The sequence below is a fragment of the Malurus melanocephalus genome, unplaced genomic scaffold (assembly GCF_030028575.1).
Source record: "Malurus melanocephalus ecotype Western Australia unplaced genomic scaffold, MMel_1.1 scaffold_16, whole genome shotgun sequence".
NCBI classification, from domain to species: Eukaryota; Metazoa; Chordata; class Aves; order Passeriformes; family Maluridae; genus Malurus; species Malurus melanocephalus.
In genome coordinates, this window is record NW_026623248.1 from 4,421,899 (window position 1) to 4,434,840 (window position 12,942).

General features: G+C 36.7%; 1 protein-coding gene across 1 annotated transcript in view; it reads left to right on the forward strand.

Annotated features, from left to right (window-relative positions):
- The window catches only part of ANO4 (anoctamin 4), a 106,302-nt gene that overhangs the window by 27,260 nt on the left and 66,100 nt on the right, over nt 1–12,942 (forward strand). The window contains exons 5-7 of the mRNA XM_057385298.1: nt 9,627–9,727; nt 9,984–10,085; nt 12,845–12,889. Of these exons, the coding sequence (XP_057241281.1) occupies nt 9,627–9,727; nt 9,984–10,085; nt 12,845–12,889 (248 nt within the window). The remainder of the gene's footprint in view (nt 1–9,626; nt 9,728–9,983; nt 10,086–12,844; nt 12,890–12,942) is intronic.

Below are 12,942 nucleotides of genomic sequence, written 5' to 3' on the forward strand. Positions count from 1 at the left end.
GCACATTACCTTAGTCTGGTTTCTGTTGCTGATTTCTCTTCTTCATTCTAATAGTGGTTTTTTGTGTGTTCATCTTTTCTGCATTTAACTCTCAGCCACCCCTCTATCTGTGCTGCAAGAATGTGTTTGTCAGACACCTCTGTCACATGAGAAGCCATTTACCTAAGCACAGAGCATGGCTTCCCCCTCCCCCATTTTCCTTTGCTCTTCATTATATATCAAAACTATTCTAATGTTAGATAAGTGCATAACTTTAGACACTTGGTGACATTTCCAACATTAGACTTTCCATTTTCTCATCAGTGTTGCTGTCACTGCACTTTCCACCAACCATGCACAGTGGTGGTGATTGCTCAGTTGTTACCCAGAACTCTTTCCTTATAAGTATTTTCCTATTTTCCTGTTAACCTTTTATGCTTTAAAGGGGAGACGGCAACTATGTTAGATAAGGTCTTCACTTAAATCTGCCAGAAAAAAAAAAAATATCGCTTTCAGTTTTCTCCCATTTTGTGATTAAATACCATCTGGACAAGGCTAGATTTCCCACATTCTTATTCCTTTGGTAGTTTGGGAAATTTCGTGTATGTATATTTTATGCAAGGTTCCTCCAGTTTGAAAGTTAAATTTATTTCCTGTTACTTTTTCCAAGTGAAGTTTTGAAAAGCAGAGATCTCCAATGTGTTGTGCTCCAGAGGCTGCCATTGGCAGAGATGTGTCATTGGAGCTGCCTGCATTGTACATCACACACAGCCAGAGTGCTGGGCAGGATTAGCTGCCTTTGTGCTGGTTAGAGAAGTGTGACWCTGACTGATTAGGAGATAAACAAAYRGGATGCAGATGGGATTCTGGAGGAGGAAACCAATTTGTCATTGAGAGAAGTTTGTCAGTTGCATTTCTGGATATGTGTGTAAAACACAGAAAAGGGGAGGGGGCCTTGCTTTGAAATATTGTGCTGCAGGAATCAGTCAATTTTCATAATTTTTCTCTCCTTTTTTGAAGAGCAATATGGCAATTGTGGACAGTAGGGCWATAACATTATTTAGGTGAAGAAATTCACCAGCTGTGTTACTGTGATGACAACAATTCAGTTCAAAGCTTCAMAGTCCCTGGTACCAAGAACTAGGAGAGGTATGTGCCCTGCAATTGTAATACCATTTCTTCCCTAACCACTCTGTCCTGACACTGGAAAGAGGTTATGCATGACTGAGGATGTGTGTTTGCACAAGTAATTGCAGTGACTCTGCAAAGCTGCATCAAATAATGCAAAGCACATTTCTACRCTACATTTCTTGGACATGCTGGGTGTTCTATTTAAATATTTGACAGGAACAACAGCCTGCAGTGTATGGGCAATTATAATACCCTGAGAGGTGGTTTGTTGAGACAGAGTTCTSCAATTTGCATAATTTTTCCCATTGTCTAGTGATGTAACACTAATGAAATTTCCCCCAAATTTAAAATTTATTTTATAATATTCACTGGGCCCAGAATGCTGTGTTTTTGAGAAAATTCCTTTCAACAAAGGAATTATTATTATCTATAGAGGCATTGATGTATGAGCCATATTGATTTATTAAAAAAATTATCTAGGGGAATTAAATTTTCCTGTCAGGAAACCTTTGTAATAGAAGAAAATGTCTATAATATCACATCTATAAAAAACTTGAAAAACTGATATTATCAAGGGAAATGAGATCTTAATTTTATTTCCATGTTGCATTTTTGYACTTACCTGTAGAAGAGATTAAAACAGATTGCTGTAAATTCCTGAGGCGCAATAGATGAACATTTAAATTCTACTCCAAAGTTTTACACTGAATAAAAGTATCTCAATAGTACCACAGAGCTAAAAAACTCTTCTGTAACTTCTGTTTCAGTTTTGGACTGTGAATTCTCTACTGCAGCTCTGAGAGGCATAGCCTTATGGAAAATGAGCAAAATAAATGTTAAAAAATTCTAGAAATGTTTCTTTGTCAATAGAGAAAAAAAGGCATTTGCACTTTCCTGAGCTGAACAATCTGCCTTTTGTTAGCTGGGGACTTCTTGAAGAAAAGTAATATATTTCTTATCTCTAGAGAAGAACAGTAATGTCTATTAAGCAAAGAATCTTCATTACAGCTGTTTCCATGGTACAAATTAATTTGGAGARGGAGATTCTTTGCCACTGTATGCGTTACTTGTGGCCTTCATTTCACAGCACCACAAGGATTGCAAARCACAAAATTTTTCAGCAATTTCAGGATTAGTACCACCACTTCGCAACATATGCAATCAGATCAAAACTGATATTATCTCATGTGCTAGTGATGCTGTCTTTTGAGAAAAAGACTTGTTTGTTTTCTCTAACTCCTCTCATTAAATCAGTGTGTAAGAGCTCTGAACTAGGAGAGAAAATCATCTCTGCTCTATCATATTTATCTGAGCCGTTAAGACATTGAGCTGCATCTGGTGCTGCTTTGCTCTTGTGTGTCATGCAGGAGGTGTTTTCATCCAGCACCTTCTGCCAACAGGCGCCCTGGAATTGCAATAATGGATCAATAGCGAGCTCATGTTCACAMATCTGCCTTGACAATACAATGTGCCGTGTTATGGGCATTGCTTTATCACAATAGATCAGAGCAGTCCAGGGCAAAATCATCATTTGCCCTTATCATACCTTGACCTTGTTTCATTTAAAACACATCTAACAAATAAAGGGATCTGTACAGAGATGCACAAAGGATCCAGTATTTTCCCTTCTTAGTTTAGAAACATCATGTRTTTCAATTTTCTCTTTTCTCCAGTTAGATTCTAATTACTCGATCTTTGCTTAAGAAAGTGGGCTTTYTCTTCTGTTTCTGATGTGTGGGTTTTTAACATCAGATGATATAGTTTTATTCAGAGATTAAATTATTTCGAGCTTAGCTAAGCAGACAGGTGAAAAATCATGTAGACCATCAATTGTTAGAAGTTTCCACACTGCACTAAACCTTGAGAWTTCTTTTTATGATAAACATGAAACTGTGACTTGCTGAAACCAGCATATTAWGAAGGATTTGCCTTTATCTCATGTGGTTTTGTATTTATTTTTTTTTGTGGGAAGTCTTACACAGTCTCATCATGGTTTGGCATTCAAAAAAAGGTCAGTCTGTCCAATTATTTTAATCTGAATTGTGAACTGAATAGTGGTAATCAAGACTATTTTCACCATCATATTTAGACTGGAAAGAACTCTCCTCCATGTAGTATTGGTGTTGTATCTGGAGAGATGGCTGTCTACCATATGCTTTGGCRTATTTACTACACAATTTTCCTTGCAAAATTTTGTTTACAGTCTTTCAGTGAACTTTAGTAAGACTACAGAATGCAGCTGTATTAAGCCTGCCTGCACTTTTTGTGTGTTTGATTCATTATTAAGTTTGTGAAATTAACTGTTGGGMAAAAAAATAAATTGCCTTTTTCTTTGCCAAAGAAATGTTTTTCCAATAAGCCTCTAAAAGCAAACATGAATATTTAATRGACAATTCATTGAATGTAAGTACTTTCTGCTTCAAAAAAAGATTAATGAGAAATAAATCATAATATATTTCCAGTAATAATATTGGAAAAGTATTGGCTTTATATTTTAGTCTTGAGACAAATCACAAAGGARGATGCCTTATAAAATGCAGTTCAATTGTGTGACATATTTTTAATGGCCTGTGATATCAAAAGTAAAATATTGTATGTAAAAAGCCTTTCTTTGACCCATGGCACAGTCAAAAAGATTTGATGATTTCAACTATTATTGTATAATGTATTAACTTTTTAAATCTAAAATTGCAGCCYGTAACTGCAATTGATATTTTATGTAGAGACAATGTCAAATATTGTTTTCATAAGTAAAAATGCATTATTCTGCCCAGAGGTTTTAGCTATTTGCATTTTTTTAATCTGCATATAATGATTTCACAAGTTAGTAGTAGTTTTCCAGTCCAGAGGAATTAAAATATATTTGTCAGATAAAATCCATATTTTTAGCCATTTTGTCACAGAGATCGTACCCAGATGGGTCAAACCTGCATTTATTCAGTGTTTCCTGATGGAATTATCAAGAAATGTTTTATCATWACCTCACAGGCAGATCAACCTTTTCCATAAAGATGGTCATGCTGCAGGTATTTCTAATTCTTTTCTCGAGGAAATGCACTCCAAGCCAGAGGATATTGTTTCCATGGTTGACTTACGACATCTAAGTTACCTTACTGCAAGATCCATTCTGTGGATTTACCTGGCATTAGCTGGAATTAAAGACATCCATCTCATGTTGTTTCTTATCTTAAAGGAATTTGTATCTCTCTACTGCAGATCGTGAGCTGCAGCGTGTATCATCACACAGTAAATTTGAGCACTGAGATAGTATTTACATTTTACTTCTGCTCAGGTAACCTACCCTGTTCTTGAAGCTGTCCTCCCACTCACTTATTTTTGTCTACATAGAAGGACATTTGCAAGCATTTCCCCTTGTTCTGTTCCAGAACTGAGATCTTGTCAAATGCTGGCAGAAATTAAGCGCTGTAACAATGGCACCTGCTCTGAGCTGAGTTAGTGACACATTGCCTGAATGCTGGCAGTAAGCAGCCACCTGCCTGCATTCCTAACTCCACTGGAGCAGAGCCTCTGGAAGTAGTTTGCAAAGTAAAAGGAAAACTTTACTTCATCATCACATTTTGTGATGAGATTTCACATAAAAATCATTTTAAATTGTAATCATGTACCTCTGTCTCCTTAYATCAAGTTATTCTACATTTTACATGTCAAATTATTCTACAATTTACAAAATAGCTTTTATCAACATCTTCCTGTTTTTCAGTTAGAGTTTTCTTTTCTTATTCYTGTTTTCATCCTTACTGCTTTTGCCCTACAAAGGTCAAAGGCTTCCTTATATCCTAATTAAAATGTGAACAATATATTCCCCTTTTTAACTGAACCCATTGATTGAAAGTACATGTGTGAAAGATACTAGTGCTGTTATTCATTAGATTCCTCTGAAGCATGAATGTGGTGGGTAATGTTTGTGAGTATGCAATATTTTCCCTGAAACCAGACACGTATTGACAGTATCTAAATAATTGCCTTATAAGAAGTATTGGGAGAATATACCTTCTGTTTTTCCAATTCGATGGAATTACTCATGTGAATTTACATTTAGTTTGGTTTCACAGAGGAAGAACAGTTTCATCAACTAAAAGTTGCTGGTTTTGTTTTTCCACTTAATTCACTCCACATGGCAAATCAATCTGTGCTGTTAAGTAATTCTCAAAAACGGTGGAACCTGTACTAGTTACTATTTGCTACGCTGCTCTCAGACATCATACAGAGCTAGATTACAGAAAGAATTGTTACTAGAGGAAGCATGTTGACTTTGTCTCCTTTTCTGTTTTTACATGCATTACGGTCTTACCAGAAATTACCTGTATTTGCCAAAATGTAAAGAACTGTTTCTATTCTGGCTTTTTAACTTGCCTTATAGGATCTTCTTAAAGTAGGTAACATTAATTCTGGTTGTTGAATCTGTTTCAAATGTTTATCTCATTTTATTTTTATAAGGAATGTTTTGTAAGGTGAGGAGAGACCCAGTCTTGAGTCATTGTAGGGAAAAAACCTTAATTGTAAATCCTGACTTTTTTTCCACTTTATTGTTTTGCATACATTAATGAAAGACTGCCTAAAGTAGCCCCAAGGCAAATAAAGAATGGCACCATTCAGTTGGAGACACTGTAGTGTAATTCTTCAAGGTTACATGCTGTGTATAGGCTTTTTTCAACTTTCTTGACTTTTAGACTCAATAAATGCTTGTATCAAGGTGACTACCTACAGCTGCTCATGCCTTAAAATGATAATATTATTGTTAATGAACTAAAATTATCTAGGAGGAGGAGAATATTCAAGAGGGTATTTGACAAAAGATACTAATCTCTAGCCTTGATCCTGGAAGGCAGCCTGCAAGTACAGCAAAATATGGGCTTTTCAAGAGACATTCAATGTCTGCATCTCTCTCTTTCTATTCAGACTAGCAATGATAATTCAGAATGAGCAGAGTCAGGTCAATGTTGAATATATATATATATATTAAAAATATAGAAAAATATATAAAAAAATATATAAATATATATAAATAAATATAAATATATATATATATATGTATGTATATTTAAATCCTGCCATCAAAAGACATTAGAAAGCTTGCAGGAGTATGTGGGAGTTTAGTAGCCAGGACTTACACAGCAGTTTGCACCACTCTGTGCCCGCTTTAGAAGAATGACAACCTGACCTTTACAAGCTTTCCTTGACCTAGCTGATGACTGTAACTCACCAAAGCAGGTGTTTCTGTGCTGGAGTTGCATAAATGGCCTGTGCTTTAGTCTCTTCTCTTACATAATGATGCTGGAGAAGAAAACGTGGCTTTGGTTTGAAACGTGCTTGTGGCTGATTGGATTTCTTTGGGAAATGGCAATGTCTTTGTGAACTTAATGGTGAAATAGAAAGGTAGTCTTGCCAGAAGGATAAGTCTAGAATATGTGGACCTCTAGTAATGCCTGTATTCTCAGACAGTAATTAGTACTATTGAGGTTTGTCAGCGAAGCCAAAATGTGTATTGACTATCTGTAACCCAGACTCYGGTGATCTGAATTCTACTACACAAACCTGTTTTGATGATCAGGTCAATTAAACTTAATACACCTTGCTAYTGCTTCTCAATGAGAATAACAATTAAATACAGGGGTTTTTTGTATTAAATAAGGGTTTAAAAAAAAAAGTCTAGAAAGTGGTAGATTTAAGCCAACATTTCTCTAGGGAAGAGAGCAGTCCTTCCATAGAAAATACTCTTTTCTCCAGCCAGTTTTAGTYAGTGGGTTGCCCAAAGGCTGCAAAACCTCTGCCTGTGGAGGTATTCAGTACTCGATGGGACAAACCCCTGTCTGAGCAGACTGATCTAAGCTGGCTCTGCTTTAGCCAGAGGCTTAGCCCAGATGAACCCTAGAGGTCCCTTCCACCCTAAATGAGTCTACAGTTTCCTGATTCTAATAAGCACTTTGTCACTTTGTCACTGGGTTTGTGCTATTCTGAAGACCTCCAAGAATGCTGTCAGTGASCAGAAGAAATTATGTTTTTTATAGACATGTCTCGTCAATAAATCAGTTCAAAACAACCAATTTGTTTGAACATTGGTGGCATGACAATTATTGCATGGTAATAACTACAGCCACTGGTGCTGCAGGTCGATTCCAAACATTTATTGCATTTATGTGTTTGCTAAGTGGTTTGTCATTGGTCTGCCCCCTTAATTCTTCTGGTTTTTTTTTCTTCATCATCTGGACATCACTTTATAGCAGATTGCTCATGTCAATAGTTGTCTTATTTAAGTTTCCAAGGGGAGTAATGTTACATTGATTTTTGTTTCCGTGTTCCCATAGTGTGAAATTGAGTTTACTTCTCCAAATCATTTAATGAGCCAACCCTTAAAAGTCAATTACAATAGAATAATGCTCCTCTATTCTCAGTTGAAACATTTATAAGTTGAAGGATACTGAGTCTAAATACTAATCTAACCAAGAGAGTTTAGGAGATTCCATTCAYTGAAGTATTTTTGTAATGAAGATGGTCTTCATGGTATCTTTTTTTCCAGATATTTTGATTAGCTATTTACTCCTTAGATTAAATGAATGTGACATTTCATTCAATTCATCTTCCATCTATTTGTTACTCTCTTTCCACTCTTGTTTTTGCCAGTCTTGCTTTTCTCAGCCTTGCTTAGTGTTTTCCTTAGCATGAGAAAACCCAAGAGAAATGGAATTTCATATTAATAATTTAACATTGCTACTTCTTTTTTTCTGAATACAACTGAACCTGCCAAATTTATTTTTAGTAGATTTTCTGTTGGCTAGATCTTCTGTTGACAAAGCTGATTTTCATTTTGAAAACATTTTGATATGCAAACATTGTGACACTGAGTAAAAAAATACTCTTTATACATCTGTGTTGTGATAACTATTTGGAAGTTTTCCATGTTTCTGCATGAAAACACGTAACASGTGAGATACCAAATTTAGATAGTTTTCACCTGTGAAACAGCATCTTCACAAGTCATGTTTGGCTCCCATATCTTGTATAACTTAAACTACAACATGCTGGAAAATACCTATAAGCTTCCTGTTTAATAGCCATCACTAAGTTCATAAGTGGTTTTTAATAAATTTCCTCTATTTCTCAGTTTGTATTGATGTTARTACTGTAGTTTTTTCTGCATGTAGGGCATATTTGATGGTTCTTTTGAGTTTTGGTGGATTTTGTTTTGTTTTGTTTTTTAATCCAAGCTGTTTATCACAAAATTGCCACTCCAGTGCTGAGTTAACCTCACCTTTGAGAGAGAAGTTTGCAGGAGATTTTTAGAGTAGCAGAATTTTGTGSTATCTACTTGCTAAGGTCTCATGGGAAAATAAAAGCTAATTTGTGAAATGGACCTATAAAGAAAAACATAATTAAAGCCTGATTTAGAATCCATGAAAGTCAGTGGAAACAGTGCAAATGAATTCATTGTCTCTGAAGCAAGTGTCTTGGGGGCATTTTGTTGTTCTTGTATCATTTTGTATTGAAATATTTTTCAGAAATTAATCACCAAAGAAGAAAGATTTTTTTCTGCATTTTTTAGCTCYAGGAAGTCGCTCATTCCTTTATATGTTATATCTACTTTTGTATGCAGCCCAGTAATATTTTGAGTACTAATATTTCCCTGTATCCATTATGATCCAATATTGCATTTGTTTAAAAAAAATGTTAACTCTATAGTAATTTAGTTTGGGTTTTGGGGGGTTGGTTTGTTTGTTTCCTTTGGGTTTTTTTCGGTTTTGTTTTTGGTTTTGGTTTTTGTTTTGTTTTTTTTTTTTTTGATGTGCTAAAGAAAATCACGTATATGAATCTTAGCTGTTGGAGTTTTCATTCCTGTCATGTCACAAACTATTAATATTTTTTAGCTGCTCTAAGGAAAAATTCAATGATTTCAGTATCTATCAGGATTGCTGAGGGAGAACCTAGAATTTATGTGAGCAACACTCAATTCAGTACAATGTCTAAAAAACTAGGAAATCATCCCCAAGGCTAACTAACAGTTTTCTTGCCTGGTATTCTGTCRTCATACTTTGTTCTTCTTATGCTAAGTACGCCTTTACCCGTTTCTTGGAATGCCATCCATTTGGTTGTCTAAAATTGTATTGTATGTAACTTTATGAACATTTCATTAGTATTCATTAGAATTTGAACATTTCATCTTCCAGTATCATCCTGTGGCTCTCTGTGTTCCCGCGTCAGCTTCAGCCAAACCTGCTGTAGCCTTCTTGTAGGGCACTGTGTCTCCTCCCGAGTGCAAACAGAGCTAWATTTCCCCTCTTGCCCTCTTTGCTGCACATCCTCTGGTCTTTGACAGCTCTGTCAGGTAGCAGCAGTGCTGCTGTGCATGCCCTGAGCTCACAGAGTACTGTTGGAACTACACATTTGAGGAAGAATCAGGAACTGGGAAGGATGACACATCACATTGACACTGACTATGATTTCTTTCTTTTTCACTTGAAAAAGTAAGCCCTGGTGGCTGTTTTGTTTKTCTTTTTCAGTCATCCATAACGAACAGTGACGTCATGTTTGTGAAACTGCATGCCCCCTGGGAGGTCCTAGGCAAATATGCTGAGCTAATGAATGTAAGGATGCCTTTCAGGTAGGTGTAGCTATATTTCATCTCAACCTCCARAGCCACATTGTACTGTTCATTTAATGGGATATTAACACCAAAATGCCTATAGAAAAGCTCTTCTGTAAGATACCACACACTTTTAGAAAGTATAAATGGAGTACCTTAGGTACCACATTCATTGCTGTTTCTTGTTAAAGCCTAGGATTTCAGTACAATACTGGTTTGAGATTAAGATGGGCTGTAGCAGTGCAGCTGTTTTCATGGGGTGTTCTGTCCTTAGGCCCTTTAACCCCTTCAATGCTGGAGCCCCCTGCATACTTGTGCGCTGCTGTTTTTTAAATGGACATTTCATTGAAATCAATGGGAGGTCAAGAAGATCCAGGTACGTAAGGCAGCACAGAAAGTGCATGTCTGTTTGACGTATCTGGTATGCACCTTTAAATTGCTTGTATAGTATGTAATTAGGATCTCATAATTAAGTATAAATAAATAAGTATCCCATCTAAAAGGAAAACACTTTAAAGTATAAATGTTTTTTTCTGTGGAGAAAGTAAAAGGAGACATTTCATATTAAATGCTGCTGATAACCAGACTGATTCCACATTGAAATTCAGATTGTTTTTATAATTAATTAAATATTATTTGCATGTTGGGCTATGAAATTTTCTMTGTAAAATGTTGCTTTTACTCTGCTGGTTATCTGAACTTTTAAAGTAGCATAAAGACTTCCACTGGAACTGACTGCAACCCATGAACTGAGAGGCCTTGATTTTTCTTTCARTTAGTAGGGTTTGTAACGTAAATCTCCATTGATTTTAATGGAATTTCTCCTGAACAAGAAAAGGCCCAGATTCAGATTATGCAACTAGTGAGCTGGTGCCTTTGTAGGATTCCTTCTGCTTTTTTCTTACCTAAGGATGAAAAATGCCTCTGGTATGAGACACCCTGTAGCAGTRGAAAGCTCGTAAGGAAAAATGGATATGTAGAAATGACAAAATTGCAGGCTTATTTTGCATTTATTTTGTTTTCATCTTCACAGCWAATCTGCAACTGTTCTTCCTTACGCTTTTAATGCTAAAGAGAAAATTGTCAAAGCAAACACAAGTCATTGCACAGTAGTAATAATCTCCTTTAAAAATATTCTAGCCATGGAAACAATGGATTAGTCCAAAAGCATGCCTCCTTTGACTTTTGTGGCATTCCTTGAGAGGGACCTGCTCCAGCAATAGATTTTCAGAATTCTCAAGTCTCGTGATTCAGAAATACACCAGGAACTTTGAATTTAGTAATCAAGCAGCTCATTCTTTTCTATTCACTCAGTGGACAGAAAAAGTCAGTGTCATACAGATTATATAGAAAGCTTTGAAAATACTAAAGGTTTCTTCATCTGCATCAAGATCATGGCTTTATTCTTTCCACACCCATAGAGAGAGAATTATTACTGCTTTGTTAAAAGGAAATCATGGTAATTCACCAATGACTGCTGGGCAGGCTCTTCAATTTTTTTTAAAAAAACAATAATACAATTTACCATTTCAAAAAAATTTTACAAAATGTCCACAAGTCTGGATGGTGTGTTTCCAGATGCCTTTGTCTAAGCCCTTGTTTTAAGAGCTGCTGATGGCTTCTTGCTCCTGATATTTCAGGCTGGATTTGTGCAAGGTCCATGCATCACTGAATGAAATCCTTGTTGTTTCAAAGAAGGAGTGACAAAATGGTGGATATCTCTTTATACTGGAAGCAAAATCAAGAAGTGGATGACATCTTCAGAAACACTTAGCTTTGACCATTCTCTGCTCCTACTGAGTAGAACAAGATAAATAACACTATCCAAAGAGGGCTGGCCAACATGAAATAGTTTTGAAAATTTTACTTTGTGAGCATAGTATGGACTCTGATAACAAAGAYGTCAAAAAGTTCTGAAAATTAACTTGGAATACTAACCAATTTTTTTCTCTATCATTCATAAAGCATTAGTGCTGTCTTGCTGTTTTAGAGGACTTGCTTCCAAGGCAATAACAGCTTTCCTACATTACATCTAGTGTACACCAGTATTCAGAATATGTGTGGTGTGAGCCTTCACTTTCCAGAAGTGGWACAGTTCTGCACTACACAATGGAACCTCTCAGAATACACAGAAACCACCTTGGTTTAACAATGACCTTCAGTGGATGACAAAGTCAGCCTCTGGAGGAGGAAATCAGAGTTTGGGCAGGCACTCAAATCTTKCAGTAAGGAGTATGAGTCCCAAATCCACACTCAAGAACCCTCAGATTTTCTTAACTCTCATGAAGACGTGATCTCTGTGCTGAARGCAGTGTGACAAATCCTGACAGCTCTGGTATGATAGGCATCTACAAGAAGAACAAGAGCTGCCGGAAGGGGAGTGGAACAGGAGGTGGACTCCCWGTCCTGGATCTACATATGATGGTTAGGGGCTGCTCTGCACTGCAGGGCTGGTCAGGAAGCAGGCTGCTAGTGGGTTCAGCATGTGTCTGCTCTTGTCCCCTTGTCTGCTCACTTGCTCATCGTTTGCTCTCACACACGGCTTRTTGCACTGCTGACAGAAACCCGCCTGTATGAGCGGCAGAGGCAGTGGCTGCACACTCGGCGGGGTGCTGAGCACATGTGCATTTGCTTGTGTGTCCAGTATTCTGTTTCAAGAGATGTGATCCCAGCAGCAATCACCAATTTCGCTTTGTACTGCATGTATTATAGCATATTGCAGCATAAGGTACAGCTCTCCTGGCTTCTCTAAATGATTCCCCCTCGTGTTTCACCAAATGCAGCTTTAATAATCCTCTAGTAGATGTCAGATAATTTATCTATATTTGTGACAGTTCTCTGGAACTCCTGCTACAGTTTATGGACTTCTCTGAACTAGAAACAACTTTGGATCCCAAACATGACAAATAGCAGAAAAGGAGGAGACAGTGGGAAAAAATGATGACCTTCTGGCAATTCAAATGCCAGGCAGTGTCTGTGTGGCTTCCTGTGACAGTTCTGTTAATCTCTCTTTTAGTCTCTTCCTCCACCTCTTACAGGCTTCTGTCTTCAATTTCCTTTCCTTCCTTGCTAGTTCATACTGTAACTGACGATGGGTTTTCTTCTCGACTGGCTTCATTTTTGCTGTTCTTCCAGGAGAAAAATCTATTACCTGCATCGTCGATACAAGTTCATGAATAGGTGAGTACAATTCTCATGCCAGTCCAGTTTATGTTCATTTAGACCCAATAACA